This window comes from Trichoplusia ni, chromosome 3, assembly GCF_003590095.1.
Source record: "Trichoplusia ni isolate ovarian cell line Hi5 chromosome 3, tn1, whole genome shotgun sequence".
Taxonomy (NCBI): domain Eukaryota; kingdom Metazoa; phylum Arthropoda; class Insecta; order Lepidoptera; family Noctuidae; genus Trichoplusia; species Trichoplusia ni.
The window spans coordinates 12,692,218-12,711,477 of NC_039480.1; the positions used below are offsets into that span (position 1 = coordinate 12,692,218).

The window sequence follows — 19,260 nt, forward strand, 5'->3', positions numbered from 1 at the left end:
AGTAAAAAACAAAACACGGTCTATGTTATTATGATTTTAATTTTAACAAACGAAAAGCACTAATCTACATTTTATATCATGCTTTCATAAAAAAATGTTGTAATGTTTTTGACTTGTTTCTGACATATTAATATCGCTTCAACAATATCTGAAGTAACTTCATCCCATTTAAAATCTAGCGCAAATGAACTAGGTACCTATACCGACTTGAAATATACTTATATTTCAAATAATAATACGTTACAGCTAACAAGTCTTACAAAGACATTCTAGAACTAAAATATAACTTTTTAATATCACCTATGCTAGTGCCTAAACGATCCATTGTTTCAGTTCCATACTATATACATGCTGTAGTATTTATAGCTTTAAGATCATTTTCCTAAATTCTTGTGCAGGATCGTTCAGAAAATACGGATATACACATAGACTGGTATTAAATTACAGTATTTAATAAAATATTGTCAGTCAAAAAAGCATAGTCAAGGTACGATTCTAATCGTTTTAGACTTCAGGCGTGATGTAACAAAGTAGTTTCATGAGCAGTAAGCGAAATAAAGTTTCTTTTAACAACAAAAATCTGTATACATCCTCAGGAAACTAATTTTCTTAAAATAGTGAGGAAAATAAGTGATGAAAGAAAACTTCGAGCTCACTATTGTATACACTATAGTATCAGTTGTCATAAAACAATTTTATTACTCTAAAACCCATTAAAAATATTTATTTCTTGGTTTACACTCACGTGCATGCTTCGGGAAGACCCGGGTAGTTATAGAATCCTCCAAGCATTGCATTAAAATAATAATGCAATCAGTAGAACCAAACCATAGAAGCAGATTTCTCACAATTATGGCTATGATTTTTAAAGGGTATGGTTGTTTTAGAATTAATTGTATATTTGAAACTTCACGCAGTAAGTTTGAGAGAGAAAGTGGACTATTATAAATTATTACAATTAAATATGCTGTTGGTTATTCTCGCCTACGTTCTTTGGACGAGGAGCGATGGGAGCGACTACGTCGGGACTCACGTTCCCGTTCGCGGTCTCGGTCACGACCGCGGGACCGCTCGCGAGACTCCTCGCGTTTACTCCTACTGCGAGACCGACTGCGCCTGAATGAGAAGGAACAGTTGCATATTTTTATTGATAAGAATAAAAACTTATTACTTCCTTTTTCATATTTTAATTTCCTTTTTTATGGTCGAAGAGGTAACGGTGTCACTCATGCTTATAGTTTTGTACATAAAAAATATTATGCTATAGTATTCTTTATCAGTCATACTATATTTATATAGATATTTAAAATGCTTGACGAAATTTCGACGAAATGACGAAAATTCCTTTTGTGTCTGATTGACTGACTCACATTCTCTGCCGAAAGTATACTTAAAAAATGTAATATCATTGTTGTTTTGTTACCTCCTTTCGCGTTCGCGTTCACGATCGCGGTCCCTATCCTTCCGTTCTCGGTCACGGTCGCGGTCGGTCTCCTTGTTGCGGTCTCGGTCGCGCGCGGACTCGCGGTGTCGCCTCGCGCGCCGGTCGAGCTCACGCCCGCCGACGTAGTGACGACGACCCCCGCTGCGCTCGCGCTCAGAAGCACCGCGTTCCTCTCGACGTTTATCTACTGTTTTCTAAAAATAAGCAGAATGTTAATTAATATTAGGTATATATATAATATATTATCCTCAGTTACTTTACAGATAATATTAAAATACATAAATTATTATAATACATCTAAACTTGTACAGTACATGCAATTTCTATTTTTCGTACTAATTACAGTAATACAACTAACGGAAACAGTTTTTTATAATATTTACATCAAAGTTTTAAGGTTTGCAGAAAGTGTGTTATAAATAATATAGATCAGAAAAAAAAACATTTCTTAAAATTAGCCGATATAAATACGCGTCTTCAAAGTATATTGTAAAATATACTTTATGTTATTGATTAGATAAGACTGTGAAACTTAGGGAATACTCTCAGTAGATTTCTGAACAACTATAAGAGGTAGAAAGTTACCTTGAGGTCAGCTAATTTCTCCCGAATCGTAATAAATCCAAGATGAAGTTTCCCTCCAAAATGATCTGCTAGCCGTCTATCATTATCATGTATACCCAGATATGCGGAACACACTTCACAGACACGTAATTTCTGTTGTTGGTATGAGGAAGCTGGCATAGAATTGCGATATTCCTGCTCAGCAACTGCTTTCTTCTTGCGCAGTTCATCGATCTGGAAGATACCAAGAAGTAGGAAGATTTTTTTATTAAAAATGTGAGTTAAAGGGTTCAGCCAGCAGCCTTGATCAACACAAGTAGCCTTAGAAAAAAAAAAACTATTACATGTGTCTGATGTTTCTCACCTCTCCCATGAGTTTGACACTTTCTTCTACCATACCCTCCTCGCCTAGCGCTTCAGCCCGAGCCAGTTTCTGACCAATCTGTTCAGCTAATTCATGAACGGCATTTGCTTTTTCTGTTACTTCGGCGGACAGTTCTTCCTGTGTTTCTGCTAGACGTTGCTTGGCCGCGGTGGTGCGACGATCGCAGTCGGCTATAAAGGCCTCTAAATGTTCTGTTGCCTATATATCATAAGATTAAATAAATTTATTATAAGCTGCGGCCATTTTTACACATAATTTGCCTTACTATATCTAGTTTTTACACTCACAGGAAGGGGCTTCCCGTAGTAGCCCACTAACTGCTGTGAACTTTGAAGTTTGTAATGCATGGGTTGAAGCATTGAAACCAGCTGTTTTCTTGATAAAGTAATTATTTCACATAAGAACAAAGTGTTGTGCCATAAAATAAACTTTAGTAACAATTAAATACTCTTAATTGCCAACAAAATGACTGACCAAAATTATTTCACATAGTTAACTGTCTTAAGAATGCAAAGAAAGAATTATAAAACCAATTTAATAAATAATAAACAATCAATACTTACATCAATATCATAGAAATAGTCTTTGGTTTTTGATGCTAATTCATAATCTGCACGAAGAGCCAAATCATGTATTTTTGGACACTCACCTAGGTCCATTCGCTGTAATCAAAATTAAAACCACATAAATACTAAGTGCCCTTATAATATAAAGGTGTCCCACATTAGGCATATAACAATAATTTGGTTATAATATTATTTTGAATAATACAAATTTTAACATTATCCTAACAACCATATTTATAGAAATGATAAGTTTTTCAATACACAAAAATCTCTCATAATAATATTTTAAAGAAATACATACTACATCACCACAGCTCACACAGCCCAGGTTCACGCACAGGATAATGTAATTTATCATAAATACTTACAAATTATAGAGAAAACACCCTCCCGAATATCCTAACTAGGTCACAAATATTTAGTATAGAACAAAAATGAAGTTTATAGATAATAATTAATGCAGCAATTTAAGGTAGAGAACATTTGTTTTTAATTATTTTCAGACCATCTACAACTGACAATGCTAACTTTATTATGCATTTTTTAAGCTCAGTATCAAACACTTTTTATGAAAGTTTTATAAATGTTACACAGAAACAATCATAACTTGTCATTTTAATACACAGAACACTATTATTTGAATGCTATAGGTATATGTCACAGCCATCAAACTTAATACTTTTTGAAGGAGTCCATTACTTCAAAAGGAGTTTATTTGTAAAAGCTCGAAACAAACATGTTCACATCTCAAAACAGATAATACCTAACTAATAATTCATTATCCAATGGATGACGACTGCCCTGACAACTTTATAATTATAAGATGTGGTAAAGGGAACAAGAATTTCCTACTCAATTATTACAATATATTGAATTTTATGTTCATTATTTTTTAACAAATTCTGAGGCTACAACATATACATATTCAGGCAAATAATAATTACAGGACTGGATAGAAATCTGGTATTCAGATCAATTTATATAGACCCTATATCTTCAATATAGAGTAAATAATTACTAAAATTATTTCAGAATTTTGAAGGTTTGAAATTTTTCTTGCTCATTACATGCAAAAGTTGATTGGATATGCTAGCCATTTAAACAGCACAGTACGTACCCAATGTAGTTAGAATGTATGACACCAAATTGCTCTCACCCAGGCAAAGATTTTTCATGTTCCTAAAATTTTCTTATGTACTCACCGAAGCAGCATTAGTAACCGTTGGAAAATTTAATTATTTCAAGAGCCTTAATAAATTAAGTACTGCATAGCAGTAATAATACAATCAGCTAACTATAAATGTTTTTATACGTACATCTTGGTACTTACAGAACAGCCTAACTCATACAATCTATCCCTCATCTGTTAAGTATTGTGATGAGCAATAAAGACTAGTGTTGGGCATTTTCTGAAAAGCATATTTCACCACAGTTAATGCCACTCCGATGTAAGGATTCTCCAACGATACTACATTATCATAATAACATGACAACAGATGTAAGAGTGAAAATCATACACATACATTAAGATTTATGGTTTATTATCAATATTACTGTATGCAGTTGTAAATTACAAGTTTAAAAAAAGATACATTGTCAACTTTGCATACAATATCTCAATGTATGTGAACCAAAAAAGCACTGCAATTCCCAATATGTAAAGTTATACTAAGATTTCACTAAAAGTAAGAATAACTATATCAGACTAAATTAGCAACAAGTAGATAGATGTGATGGGCAAGATTTTAATGAAATCTCAGAATTTATTACCCAAAAGGCAAGACATACACAATAGAATTTCTTACCGTGGATGACAAGATCTCATGAGGACAACATTGTAATAAAAACGATTTGCACACTGCATCGTCATAAAATTTGACACCATGTCTATCTGTTTCACCTGAAATAAATAGGAAAATTATTCTACCCATTCATGATGGTGTCATGATGAAGCGTTTGATACCAATGAGCATCATTATTTGTAGAAAAAAAAACTTCGTATTTTACTTATAAAATCAGCGAAACTTAAGCTTATCTAAACAATAAGTATTATATATTACCATTGCGAGCTGTGCCCATCAATTGGTCCAACATTGCCCTCATTTGCTCGTGTGCTGACATATTGAATCGACGATTTGGCCAATTCCGTACTCAGTGTTTATAAATCTAAGTTAATCATTTAATCTCGGTTAACCGACACAAAACTAAATTATAAGACTAATTTATTGGTTCTTATTTTACTAAATTGTAAAGCTTTCGGTAGCAACGGCAAGCCAACAAATCAATCAAATTACGAAACTAAAATGGCGGGCCGATTCCTATTACTTTTAATAAATTTGTATGCACTTGGCTTCAGAACAAAGTCTTTTTAGATTAAATTTACGTTTACTTTTTAACATAATAGCCTACTTCTGTAAATTTTGTTTTTCAACTAGTATATCGCAAATTTACCACACTGTGTTTACAGCTGATTAGCTTTTAGTTCCGGTAGAAATTTTAATAGATAATTTTTCAAAGTGTAGTATTTAGTTCCCAATATGTCCTTTATTGGATATTCTATCATAAATTATAATATAAGTATAATATAATATAATATAAGTAATATGCAACACGATATTGCCCATATGGGGGATCTCTTTGACTCGTAGTTTGACGTTACATAGACATTGTTGCATTTCTGTTATTCTTTTGCACACAAATCCGGACCGGATGCATGAGCCAACAAGCCTGTATTTGAAGTGAAACCTATCATAATAACGATTTTCAATATACCACAAATATTCATTATTATAAGTATTAAATGGTCATTTTTTTGTCCTGATATCCTGCACGTCCTACACTGGTCCTATCTTAACAAAAATATTTTACATCTGTGTATCATCGCAGCTTACTTTGACAGTCATGTCAAAATATGTCAATGTCAAATCCTGTTATTAATCACATAGCACCGCTTATCACAACATCAACAAAATATTAATTAAATAAATATTTTAAATACTTATTTTTATTACTAAATATTTAATATAATTTTTAATGTAAAACATGCCAAATACTATAAGGATATTACTACCTATAATTCCAGACAGTTTTAAAGATGTGTATTTTAAAGGAATTATTAGTGTTTCAGACGATCACACTGTAACTGTTTATATTACTAAATATACTACAGATATCACACTTATATCTGAGAAGCAAATAAAATGGGATAATATAATATACGGATATTGTGGTAATGATCTCTCAAAGAATGTTTTAGCGAGTAGGTTTCCGAATTTTTTATTAATACAAAGAAACAAAATGTTAACCATAAACAGGTTAATATTAAATGGGAAGAAAATCGACCCGAAAAGTAGTTGTATCCTCATGCTATATGAATATGATAGTATCAAAGACTCTCAAGCAATTGGTGACACAACTGATGATTACTTTATGAAACTAGTGCAGTTGATTCAAGATGAACATGGTGTTTCAAAAAGATCAGAATTTACACCTAAGAGTAACAAACTGCATTGGCTTAGTGCTTCTATGTTCCTACAACATGTTTATAATTATTGGATACTAATTGATTGGTTAAAATGTTCAATTACAAGAGGGAAAAAAGTAAGCTCATAATTTACTGTTTTTATATAATTTGTTTAATATGCTTATACTAAATATGCACTGAACTGTGAATTGTTTTAGATTTCAGTGAAACAAGGCAACTTAATTGTGGCAATTGCCATGGATATAATAATTGGATATTTAATTCTACAACTGTTATCACAAGACAAGAAAGAGATCAGTGTTTTACTGATGGGTATTTTGGAGGTAATAATTTTGAACTGACAAACTTACATGAAGCAATTTTATAGATCTCGATATAACATAATATGCAATTTTGATTTTCAGAAATTGATTAATTCACTATACTCTCTCCTGAAGTGGCTGATGGGTGCGCCAGTAGGACTGAAGCTCAATAATGCCTTCAATAAAATGTTAGGAAAATACTTTTCTTATCATGTGCAACTTTGGTGGATATTTTTAGGTAGGATATTAAATTTTATTTCATTTTGTATCAAGATAATTACAAGAGACTTCATAAATATGTGTATTTTCAGATGTTTCAGGAGAGAAACTGGATGTTATTCTTCATATATACCACTACATAGGGTATTTGGGATTTACATTTCAAACAGCTCTGATCTCTGATCTGATATGCATAGCCACATTCCATTCATATTGTATCTATGTCTATGCTGCAAGGTAAAAGTATTTTCAAATATATTTTTTTATGAATATTTATTGTCTAAATCTTCTTTTATTTAGTTTCCAGTAGTGCCGAGTTCCATTCCCGTGTTGATATTATCAATTTTACGAGAATTTTATGTTCATATGCTCTCACATTTTTCTATTTGGGGCAAAGAAAACCAAAAATACAAATATTATCAAAATCGGCACATTTCTTTTTAAGTTGCAATAGACTCAACTTGATATTATTCTAAAGTTAAACAATCATTTTAATGCAGGAATCAGCTTACGTCTAAATATTACTTTATATTTTAGGTTGTTCAATATTCAAATATCTGGATTAATTGCATTACTAAGGTTGTTTGTTGGACGAAAGTACAATCCTTTACGAGGAGGCATTGACTCTTGTGAATATACAAACCAGGAACTTTTTGTAGGCACAGTCGCATTTACTATCTTATTGTTACTGTTGCCTACTACTGCTCTGTACTACATAGTATTTACGTTGGTAAGGTGTTTTTCATTTGAATATCAATGTTGGGCAACAAGTCTAATGACGTCGTATGATCTTAAAAGCTCATTTTTATTTTTTGTTTTTCAGTTTAGAGTACTATCTCTTGTAGTCCAGTATTTACTTGCTAAGCTGATTTACATGGTCCAAACTCTACCTCTGTATGTTGTCTCACTTTGGTTAACTAGTTCACCTAAAGTTACTGGTAAGTATGATTTTATTATATTTGTCCCGGCGCACATGGCGCGTCGAAATACAGACTATGGACAACTTCTCATAAAGAAAACTGCTATGCTTCGTGTCGCAATGTGTAGCCAGGCTTTAGAAGCCTGATTTACTATGCTTACCCTGATTACACCTTGTTCTTTCAGGAAATATTTTAATAGAAGTGATAAATCAAGAGAGCAATTCACCTCTAATACTTCGCATAAAACTGTTGAACAAATCTATACCACAGTTGGTAAAAATATTCCAGCCTCCGGTCGAAGTCCCTAAACAGGTAGAATGGACAAATCTACTTTCAAATGTTCTGGTTGGGAAACAAATAGTGTAAGAAAGAAAAGAAAAAAACATGTTCTGTTTTTACTTATTTATTATCGTTCGATATTTCATATTGCGTAAAAAATTAAAAGTTGTTTGGTCACCACACGCGTAAACGTATAAATGCTAGATACTTAAAACTATTTGCAGCAAACTAGGCAAATACATTTGAGTAATTACGCAAATAACAAACCATTTTGTTTTGACCAACTGTATGTAGACATTACTAGAACTATTTTCAATACATTAATATTTAAACGTCACACAAATCGTTTAGAGGTATGTTACATATGTAGTGATATCATCTAATTACTATTTTTGTTACGGGCTTAAGAATGCTAATTTGTATGTTATACATATATAAAATACAGTGATTTAGATAGCACAAATATTTAATTTACAAAATCCTAACTACAGTCAACTGCTTTCAATGAATTTCTCTCATATTATAATATGTTGTAATTATTTATAAATGTTATGTAACCTAATTACATTGAAAATTATATTACCGCCACTAAATGTGTATAAGGCAAGACCCGACTCGCTCGTCATTATAATAAAATTTAAAAAAAAATGGTAAAATTATTTTCTACCAAGTTCTAACATACAAAATTTCACAGCAGACACTGGACTGTCGATTACTAACTTGGTATGGAATAACCCAAAGCAGAATATATATGTATAATACAGAGCAGGGTAATGACGAACATTTAACACGATCGTTAGTGCATGCCAAAAATGATATCTCATGCGATTATTGCCCAATAGTAACTAGGTTAGTCACAAAAGTATAAACTGCAATGTCTAAAATGTTTCCAAAATTAACAAGAAATCATACTAATCCTTAAAATTACTTTCAATTCTGTATAAAACTAATTGTGTATTGAGCACCTGATTGTAATTAATGAGGCGTTAAATGTTTGAGTTGAGAAAAGTATAAAAAAATATTTCCATATAAATATAATAATTCACAATAATAATACAGCATGTTAACAGAAAAATCTAACATAACATTTATTGCTATAATAATATTTTCATCTCAATGTATTGTCGAATACATAAATCTGATTGTATCTACATAAATATGTAATTATTATACAAGTACAAAATACATACATGTCATTGAAAATTCTGCTGATAAATTTTAATATTTAATTTTAACAATTTCATACATACCTCTTTACCTACTATTTACATAAATATCTTTCCAAAATATCTTCGTCCACTGATAGACTAAGTACCTATTTATTTATTTGAAGTAATATTAAGGTGAGTTCAGTAGCTCCTAAATTTTACACCGAGAATATGTGCACTCAAGTGATATTTTAATTATTAAAGTAACATAACAATAATAATTGCGTCTGGACTCAGGAGAGCGACCAAACATTAGATCTACAATATGTTACCGTCAACTACGGTATAATAACTCCCTTTACAGGATAAAGATGGACGATTATTATATTTTTTTATTCATGTATAGAAACAACACGTTTTGCGTGAAAATAGAAGCAACAAGGTTTGCGGCAATTCACACGGTGCTAATTCTGCGGTGGGTAGGCCAAAACCGTTCACATAGATATACCGATCCTAAACTATTTCATTATCATCACAGATATTAGTAAAATTAGGAAAATGTGATAACGATCACAGTAATCGAGTGTATTTTTTATGATCAGCAAGGTTAACTAGAAGCGATGTTTAAAGATTCGCTTGACAAAGTATCACATTATGATAAAAGCTAACGCTGCGGCGGCACGTCACGACACAGATCTGATGATGATTTGGGGACGTATCTAGTTCTTGAGTACACACCTGTAGTCCTTATTGACATCCGATGCGGAATTTGGTGAATGTTCTTTAGGTCTAACTGTACCGCGACACGACGCTAACTTTGATTCCAAAGCCTACAATGAAGAAAAGTACACAGTAAATGATGATGTTAATATTAGTAGGTGACAGGAAGACATATGCGGTTACAACCAACACCTTTATAAAGCAGATTGTACAATGTACAGGTAGTAAGCGTCCCAAGATATCTCGCCTTCATGTCTCAATATTATATTTTTATTGATATAAGTCGCCATAAAGTAAATAAGTTAAAACAACAGTTAAAAAATATTGCAGTGCATTTACGTCATAGTGTTATCACAGATATATGCCTCACGCCATTTTAATAATATCTCAATGAAACACTTTTGCAATATGTATTCAATATTTTGTAAACTGAGTAAATGTAAGCTTTATGTACGTTAGGCAGGTATCTTTAGACGCAACTGTACATACGAATAATGAAGCAAAAAAAAAACAAATTATTAATACTTTGTGCAATATAATATTAATAAAGTTATATCCCGCTATTCCGATAATAAAACAGTGTAAATCATTAATATCGATGAAATATAAAATTAAAAACTATTTTGTAAGTATACTGTACAGGTTATTACGTCGTCTACTAATATGGCTGTATTGATATACATCGTTTGTACATATTTTTACAGAAAAATACACTATAAATGCTCTATTATCTAAGTAAAGCTATATGCATTGAACAACATATTTTCCTATTTTTATAAAACTAAAAATCTCATTGAGGTTGTGCTTGTTTAGTTTTAGCCTGACCGGGGCCTTTTCTGATAGAAGCGAAACTTAAAAGGTTTTCTAAACCTTCACGCGATCGCACGGCAAATGATCTTCTTAATTTTCCATTTTCTGCTTGCGTCGACCGCACAAACGGCTGTTCTGAGGCACGGTGGGACAAAGTAAATTGTTTTTTTGGTATGGGATCTGCTTCCGATCCGGAACGCGGCCGTACATGAACTCTTTGGTTTCTGTACTCAACAGAATCAGGTTTATTAAATGGTATGTCATTCAAGCCATTCTGTAAGTTTTCGCTGGATTCTCCGGCAAAATGGCGACCAGCGGCCGAAGGTGTCTCACAGGAACATTTAATCTTACCACATTCGCGGCAAAGAAACCTTTCAAGCTGGAAGCAATAAATATCATGCATACTACACAACACAACCATGCAAATACAAAAAAAAACAAAACAACTACGATCAACCTTTATTAACTGTAAAATCTACTATTTCTCGCTTTTATAGCGTTATAGCTTGCAATTTATTGGTACACTATTAGGTTAAAAATGAAACATCGTTAAGATTAAAAAAATAGGCTTAAGCATTCCCTTCAAATATGAATACTATTTTATGGTATTCTATGGTACTTCATAAAAGTAAGTTTAAGTTACTAGATGTTTATTTAAAATCAGTGATGTATATACTGGCCACAACCAAAATTGTTTTATAACAATACAAGTCTGGTATGTTTAGATAAGGCAGGCCAATTGTTTAATAATGCACCTAACTTGCTGCCTCCGGCTATTTATGTTATGTTTTAAGATATACAATGGAGTATAACATAATAATAGATAAGATATAATTATACTGTATTAAATAAAATTAGCTTAGTATGCTGTTGATAGGACAAGTATTACCAACACATGGCTAGTAGACCTAAAATCTAGAAATTATGCTTGCTAGCTTTCAAATTTAAAAACCCTACTGGTCCTTTAGGTGCACCTGAACTACACAACATGATTTCAAAGGACAATAAAAATATATTACTAATACAGTAATAACTCTATTTTTATTTTTCTTTTATCACTATAGACATGTGATGTGGGCCAGGTAAACACTAACATAGTCCAGCTATAGTCCTATATAAATCATTATAATTATTGTGCTGCTACTGGTTAGTAAACTTGGTAATCTATGACATTATCAGAATAAAATATAACCAAATACAGTTAGTAATATATCTATATAGTGAACAAAATTTCCCAAAAATAAATAATTTTTCAAACATGAATTAATGCAATCTTGAGACCATTTTCGATGTTATTAAAAATTAAGTGCATTCGAATGATGAAGAAACTAGAAATCATCTAAAAGTCGCATTTCTCGCAGGCAGCATTCATTAATGATCATGTGTCTGCTATGTATAATATTTACAAAAGAATATTGTAAATAAATAAATAAGTAATGTAAGAATACTTTATTTGAATCCATACTTACATCTATCGTAGATCAAACTGTATACATAAAAATAATATGTATTACAAAAATATAGGCCTTTTGCGGTTTCTACAGCTTAACAAATGAATACATAAATACATATATATTGAGTGAATTAATAAAATAAATACATATAATAGCAATAAATAAATGTTATCCCTTGACTATTCCCTTACTACCTGGTGCAATCTAGGGTGACTAGTACTACAAATAAGACTATTACAGCATTGACTATAGTGAACACATTTAGTTGACTCACCCCCACTTTACGGAGTAGATCGCCGACTATGTTGATGGCTGTTACTCGTGATGATGGTGTCATTGCGTTACCATTTATTTCACCTGTTGTAAAATTAAAACAAAATTCATTATAGACTTTATATATGATTATTTTGGAGAGTATCTTACAATGAAACCACACTAAGAAAACTCAAGTATTGTTTATATAAAGACAATATTTGTAGCCAGATTATTGGCTAATAAAGAACACAAATGAAATGACAAATTGCAGAGTGAAAATAAAGTATTAAGACTTTTATAATAATATATATGATTTCCGTGTAGTACATACTAACAAAATTTTATAATTAACTTACGTTTTTGTGGTGACATAAGGGAAGTCTGAGTTTCAATTTCAACTTGAGTTCGGGATGGATTGGAAATATGTCCATTGACTAATGAGCTTTCAGTACTTTCATCACCTTTCTTTGGTTTTGGAACTTTTTCCATTACTTTCAGTTCTTGCTTCAGATCTGAAATAAGTATTAACATATTTTTAAATAGTATACTAAGTAATTCAACATAGATTTCTAGCAAAAATAATATTAAAATTTGGTATTGATATGAAATATAGTTGGTATAAAGGAGGACAATTCCTCCTGGAAAACAGGTAACTTTTGCAAACTCTTCAACTTAATATCCCTGGATATAATTGACAATCTTAACAAAATATTAGCAAGTTCCATCTTTGACCTAAACCCTTACAGGTTTATAGTAATCAATAAACAACACACTTTCTTAAGCTTTACCTAAACTTAATGTTTTGTGAATTCCAATTCAAATATTTACATACAGTGACACAATTTTACACATGGCAACTACCCCAACAATGTAAAAATAATAAAAAGAAGAATAAATAGACTTTTTTTTTTACTCATACCTCTGGCTTCATCTGTCGCTCTCTGCAACCTGATCCTCAAGTTCTCAATTTCATCTACCTCACTCTCCAGAACAGCATTCCTTTCATATGCTTGGTTCAACATTGATTCTATGTATGATACAGATTCTGATATTACTCTGAAAGAAAATTGCACAAATATGAACTTACTTTACGTATAAAAATATTAAACTGCTGTAAGTGTTATGTTTGGTTGCATAATCCTGATAATACTACATTAAGCATTCGATTTAATAGTAAATTATTTTACAGGTTTTTCTATTAATTATTTATAGAGAAGGTCAATGTTCTACAAAGGAATTATATTTTTTATAAGGATAACATTTGTGATTGTGAAGAACACCTTGATGTGTTATTTTCTCCCATTTAAGTTAACTTTAGATAACAATACTATGTATTAAATATCTTGTTAAATATGCAATTGACGGACAGCATTACAGTTGTTATGGTTTAAAACTACCATGGTAACATAATTGGAAACTAATTAGGTGACCATACCTCTGACCTCTTTCCAGATCATCATTTTTCTGTTCTAACTCTCTGATATAAACTCCTTGTTTATCTTTATCTATTTTTAAAGCTTGCAGTTCATTTTCCAAAGCATTTGTTTCATGTTGACTCCTTTCCAATTTGTTCTAAAAAAAAGAAAATTATTAGGTGCAAATATAACATGAAAGGTCGAAAATTAAAAGTATACATAAACATAAACAGACATAATTTTATTTACCCTTAACAGTTTCTATTTCATTCTTCAGCCGCTGGTTCTGATTTTCCAGATCTTTGTTTTGTCTCTCAACTTGTTCTAATGATGCTTCTAACTCTTTTTCGAGTGATGCTGAATTTTCTGTGTACTCATCTAATTCTTGTTGTGTATCAATAACCCTAGAAGTAAGACGAAAATGCAATCAAGTAGTGAATCATGGAATGCCATTTGTCACCTGGCAGCACAAAGATATTTTCAATTTTTCACGGTAATTATGCACTTACTTTTGCTCGTAGTACTTGGCCTGTTTCTTCCAATATTCGAGAGTTTCAGAATCTGACTGTCTTGGATATTCCATGTTTCCAACAATTGACTTTCAATAACGAGATTCCAAGGATGTTTAACGAATCATAACAAAATAACGTTACAGGTTTCAAACTATTGCGCAGATATTATTTTTGCAACTTTTCCGTGTCAACTTAGTTTTTATTAAAATTCCTTTCGTTTTTTACACTAGTCAGCCGTTAAAACACAAAAAGTGACACAACTTCGTCGTTAAAAACCCAAAACAAGTGAATTGTATTCCCAATGAAATTAAAATGGCTACCAAAAGTCGACAATGACAACTCGGAAAAAAAAATAGTGTCAATTAACGTTCAATTTGAACTATGGGATTTACAGCCGCAAACATAATTTGGAAAGTTTAGGAGTACATATTTACTAGTACTATTAAGGAAATAAAAAATAATTACACTGAAATTAAGAGATTAACGCCAACTTTCATGTACATTACTTCGTTAGGTAGTATTTTTCAGGTTAGAAAGTAAGGAAATACAAAATTACCGAACATGAAATAAATCAGTACAATAGACAGTTCCAAAAGTAGTGATAGCCTATTGCCTCTCAAGTCAAAAGTCGTTGGTCCGGATCAAATAAGTCCTGAAATAATTGATACAGGCAGCATTATAAACTTTACTTAAGTAATGTTGGCTAGTAAAGGTTTTTCTCAATATGCGACTTAATTTCCAAACCATTTCGTTTTCTCTGGTAGGGAAAAGAAAGTATTTGGTTACTTAATAAATTGGAAAGCAAATGGAATTTTTGGTCAGTTTTAAAACATCTAGCATTTGTCATTTTTACTAAATAAGAAAATTTTAAAAGGCATCTTGCAACTATAATAGTATGCTTTATGTTCTTAAACCTATCAAAAATTTAGCCTAATTTAATTTTATTAAAGGTGATGATGATGATGACTTCTTATATTCACTCTGCATCACTAGTCGATGTATTTGCTTGAACTTTTGACAGTTCGCGTCAGCTGACATGACAAGCTCTTCAAGTGTAAAATAAATTATTTGTTATGAACTATAAGAAACCTTCAATGAACTTGATTTAAGTGAAGGTTTATTATGAATTTTCCGCTTATCCCACTCAACATCGTTAGTGCCAAAACGTTTAGTTGTACCACATTCCTTTTGCAATGCTATGTTATCGACGGTCGAATTTCAGCATTATTGTTTTTGAATGACGTGTAATGTTTCCAACGGCGGACGCTGAAGATATTTCACAGGTCACGTCATTAACAACGAAGTCAAGTGCTGCTAGCGATGCTCAAAACTCGGCTGAAAATACTCAAGTCGCAACACAACCGAGCAACAGGGAGTTAACCCTCAATATGTTGATCAAAGAGATGGTCTTTTGTATAGCCCTGGCCCTTACTACGTATGGAGCCCTCCACAACACGTAAGGCTTATTTATTTATAACAAATATTTTGACATTTTAATAAAAGTCAGTTTTGGCTGGGTAAATATTTACATGCTTAATGTCAAGCTGTGACAATAAAATTGCAATGACAGCAAAAAGCTTTGTAAATAAGATATTTTCTTACGAGGCATTTCAGAATACCTTTTTTATAATATATTTATTAAAATGGAAAGATATTTATAAATAACAATTAAACCATTATTGTAAAGAAAAGGAAAAGCTTTAGCACCACTTATGATCAAATAAAATTCATATAATTCTGTATTATTTCTTGGTTTTTTTTTTACTTCTATTATTGATAAATAATATTGTTTCAGCCCCACAAAGATATCTAAACACCCTCAAGCTACAAGGTTCTTCAGATCAGATTCGGTTGTGCAAGATTGGTACCGAGGTCAGCTGAGCAGTGCACTTGCTAGCATCAACCGGGCTGATGTCTCCTTTGTTATGTATTATGCTCCGTGGGATGCTGAATCTCAGTATGTCAGAGGAGAATTTGAAAAAGCTGCAAATATACTCAAAGATCGAGTGAGTATTCAAACATTGTGATAAGTGTTTCTTTAGCCTGATGATGTATTGTTCCCAGTTTGAATATTTATTGGTATTGTATGTATAATGTACATGTGAAGAAATATGCACTCATGATAAGCTGGTTTACAAAAATTTTATATGAACTACAATGACTAAGACCCATAGGAAATAGTCTTTTTTTTAATTTAGATTAGAACCCTTGAGCCATAGAAATTCTATTCTTTATAAAAAAAAAGTAACAAATAAATTTTATGTAGTTTTCATAGCATTTTTTTTCGTTTATTACTTTTAACCTTTAATTGCTCTTGTAACCTCTTATCTTAGTAACAATCTATATTTAATTGTACAACACTCGTACATAAAACTTGAAAATATTTTGTTTGCAATAAAAATATGTATACTCCCTTACTGGAGTAAGTAACCAACTTTATAAAATACTTTTTATTATTCACTGCAAAAATGTTTCAATAATATAAGTTGTATTTTATTTTAGATCAAATTTTTCTGCAATAAACTGTTGGAACCCAGGCAGTGAATGCAGGTTACAGAACAATAAGATACCCTCTTGGCCTATTTTGATGGTGTAACACAACTATTTCAAGAGGTGTACTTTATAATGGTCAGTATGATACTCAAATATTACACTTTTAATTTGTTTTGAAATTAATGGTACATAGGATGCTTAATGGTGAAATGGAGAAATGTAATTTTCCAGCACTGGCATAATGCAGGCTAATATATCAATAATGAACATTAAGTTGTAAGATTCCTAATTTAAATATAATTGTTTTTAAACATCCGGTTTAACACAATAATCTTCAATGCCATGCAACCTCATCAGTGTATCTGGGTTTTCAGGTCAAAGAGATGCACATAGCATGGTTAACTTCCTAGAAATCATGATGAGACCTTTAAGAAGAGTTTCATCCTCCGAAGATCTTGTGAATCTGTTGTCTCGTTGTGATGTGAGTAAATATATTACAATCCTTTTCTTCCAGTGTAGTGTAATAATAATACTTAAGAATAACAAAACTATTTTTAAATCATGTGGTATCATTCTTTGTTGATATTTGTGTTGTTATATTTGCAGGCTGTAGCTGTTGGATACACACCGTTAACGGATACGTCGAAGTATTACAATGTGTGGTATACAGTCGCATTGAAGGCTAGAGAAGCGGACACAGTCGGTGAGATATGTTTCGCGGCGGTAACATCAGAGGAATTAGCGGCAGAACTAGGCGTGGAGAGCGTTCCTAACGCTCGTCTTATGCTTTGGAATGATACTAAGGTTTGTAATGTTGGTATAGTCATTTCAATTCATTTTTGCTGATGGTGCCATGTGTGGGTAACCTTTGAAAACATACATCCTAGACTGACCCAGGATGGGGATCAAACCTGCCACATGTCATGCTCAGTGGGTTAGGCATTGTGATCTTAACCAATCAACTATACGTGCATTCTGTCACACAAATTAGACTTTCAATAAACTTCCATATAACTGGCCAAATGACCTGAAAATGTACACTTGTGCAAACATTTCTGTGTTTTTTATACATTACCAATGTTTCAAATTCACTACAAAAGTTTTAGTCGCGTACGTATGTTGATAACAATACATAGTCGTTACACTAAAGTTATGTTTCAAGTAATTGGTTGTTCTGAAATAATTGATTTTCTGCCTTAGGAATACATATCGCGGGATGGCGATATTCAAGCATGGAATGATTCTTCCCTTATACAATGGGTGTTGGAGAATTTCTCGCAGCCGGTGGCGAGAATAATGCCGATGTGGAGAAAAGCATTTAATTTTGAGAGATATGTCGATGGCAATCCCATATTAATACTTTTCACACCACTCAATCCACTGTACGAGCAGTTGCCGGCGTATGCTTTGGTAAATGTTTTTTTTTTGTTATGTTATAAACTTCGTTCTTACAGAATGATCAGTTTTCGGACTTCTCACGAAGGTTCTCTGTAGCAATTATAAAATAGAAACTTGACGGAAGAGATTTAAAACAGTATAATGGATTTCTCTCGATTAAATATTACTTCTGATTCCTGTTATTATGCGACTTTAAGTTAATAAAAATCATACCTTAGCTATATGTAAATAAATGCCATAACAACAAAGCAAAAGTATCAACTAATTCTTTTCTCTTTTTACAGCTGCGAGAAGTAGCAATGGAGTATTATAATTGCAAAAATAACGAAAGCAGTCAATGGACTTCGGAACTAGTCAAATTACAACAGGTCCAGCGATTGCTGTATCAACAAAAGAACTTTACAAAGTTCTGTCAGGAATACAAATTTAAGAAGCCAATTAGAAAATACAATCGCTTTTACAAGAAGGAGGTAGAGTCACAGAACAATAAATACCCATGGTACAATACTACACAGAAGAATCCAAAGAATGGAGTTTTCAATTTTCTCTTAAAAAGAGGTTTTGCTATGGCTAAAGTACTGGAGAATGCGGAAGATAATTCACAACTGCTCTCCGCATTGGATTGGCTGCAGGAGTGTAGTATGAAGGCCCTGCCCGCTGAAAGGAGTTTCTATGAGCGTTATGAACAGTGTCTTACTATAGAGGAGAACTTAAGTAATGAACAGGAAACAAGTTATGAGAGGGATGAGTAAGTGCAGTGTTTTTCGCTTTAAATATATTTAAAAAAATCTGGTAGAAAGAACATAAAATGGATAAGTAAACATTTTTGACGTTATTCTTAGTAAAGGCACTTGACACTCGACGACAATAAGGTTGAAACTTCCTTGACACA

The 19,260-nt window shown here is 32.1% G+C and overlaps 4 protein-coding genes and 1 pseudogene across 7 annotated transcripts in view; 2 read left to right on the forward strand and 3 right to left on the reverse strand.

Annotated features, from left to right (window-relative positions):
* Nucleotides 1–19: 19 nt before the first annotated feature.
* On the reverse strand, nt 20–5,272 carry LOC113491962 (putative RNA-binding protein Luc7-like 2). Of its 3 annotated transcripts, none has more exons than XM_026869190.1 (7): nt 5,020–5,272; nt 4,765–4,859; nt 2,957–3,055; nt 2,373–2,591; nt 2,030–2,242; nt 1,424–1,638; nt 20–1,116 (listed from the first exon to the last, which is right to left on the reverse strand). In XM_026869190.1, exons 1-7 carry the CDS (start codon nt 5,078–5,080, stop codon nt 975–977), a joined length of 1,044 nt encoding a protein of 347 aa, XP_026724991.1. In that variant the 5' UTR covers nt 5,081–5,272; the 3' UTR covers nt 20–974. The 3 variants fall into 3 exon arrangements, with proteins under 3 accessions (XP_026724991.1, XP_026724992.1, XP_026724993.1); XM_026869191.1 differs by lacking the exon at nt 5,020–5,272 and adding an exon at nt 4,290–4,368 and having other exon boundaries at nt 4,765–4,854; XM_026869192.1 differs by lacking the exons at nt 4,765–4,859; nt 5,020–5,272 and adding an exon at nt 4,276–4,368.
* A 367-nt stretch (nt 5,273–5,639) lies between these two features.
* On the forward strand, nt 5,640–8,620 carry LOC113491966 (phosphatidylinositol N-acetylglucosaminyltransferase subunit Q). Of its 2 annotated transcripts, XM_026869198.1 has the most exons (8): nt 6,122–6,188; nt 6,274–6,559; nt 6,641–6,766; nt 6,848–6,983; nt 7,057–7,201; nt 7,502–7,694; nt 7,788–7,902; nt 8,069–8,620. In XM_026869198.1, the coding sequence occupies exons 2-8, from the start codon at nt 6,323–6,325 to the stop codon at nt 8,248–8,250; spliced, it is 1,134 nt and encodes a 377-aa protein (XP_026724999.1). In that variant the 5' UTR covers nt 6,122–6,188; nt 6,274–6,322; the 3' UTR covers nt 8,251–8,620. The 2 variants fall into 2 exon arrangements, with proteins under 2 accessions (XP_026724998.1, XP_026724999.1); XM_026869197.1 differs by having other exon boundaries at nt 5,640–6,559.
* Nucleotides 8,621–9,613: 993 nt separating this feature from the next.
* Nucleotides 9,614–14,904, reverse strand: LOC113491971 (nuclear distribution protein nudE homolog 1-like). Its single transcript, XM_026869207.1, has 7 exons — nt 14,475–14,904; nt 14,222–14,369; nt 13,986–14,122; nt 13,470–13,606; nt 12,907–13,062; nt 12,570–12,652; nt 9,614–10,141 (listed from the first exon to the last, which is right to left on the reverse strand). Exons 1-7 carry the CDS (start codon nt 14,546–14,548, stop codon nt 10,031–10,033), a joined length of 846 nt encoding a protein of 281 aa, XP_026725008.1. The 5' UTR covers nt 14,549–14,904; the 3' UTR covers nt 9,614–10,030.
* LOC113491969 (nuclear distribution protein nudE homolog 1-like) overlaps nt 12,341–19,260 on the reverse strand; it is an 18,195-nt gene continuing 11,275 nt past the window's right edge. The window contains exon 7 of the mRNA XM_026869206.1: nt 12,341–12,469. The gene's annotated coding sequence lies outside the window, so the exon portion shown is untranslated. The remainder of the gene's footprint in view (nt 12,470–19,260) is intronic.
* Nucleotides 15,480–19,152, forward strand: LOC113491970 (annotated as a pseudogene).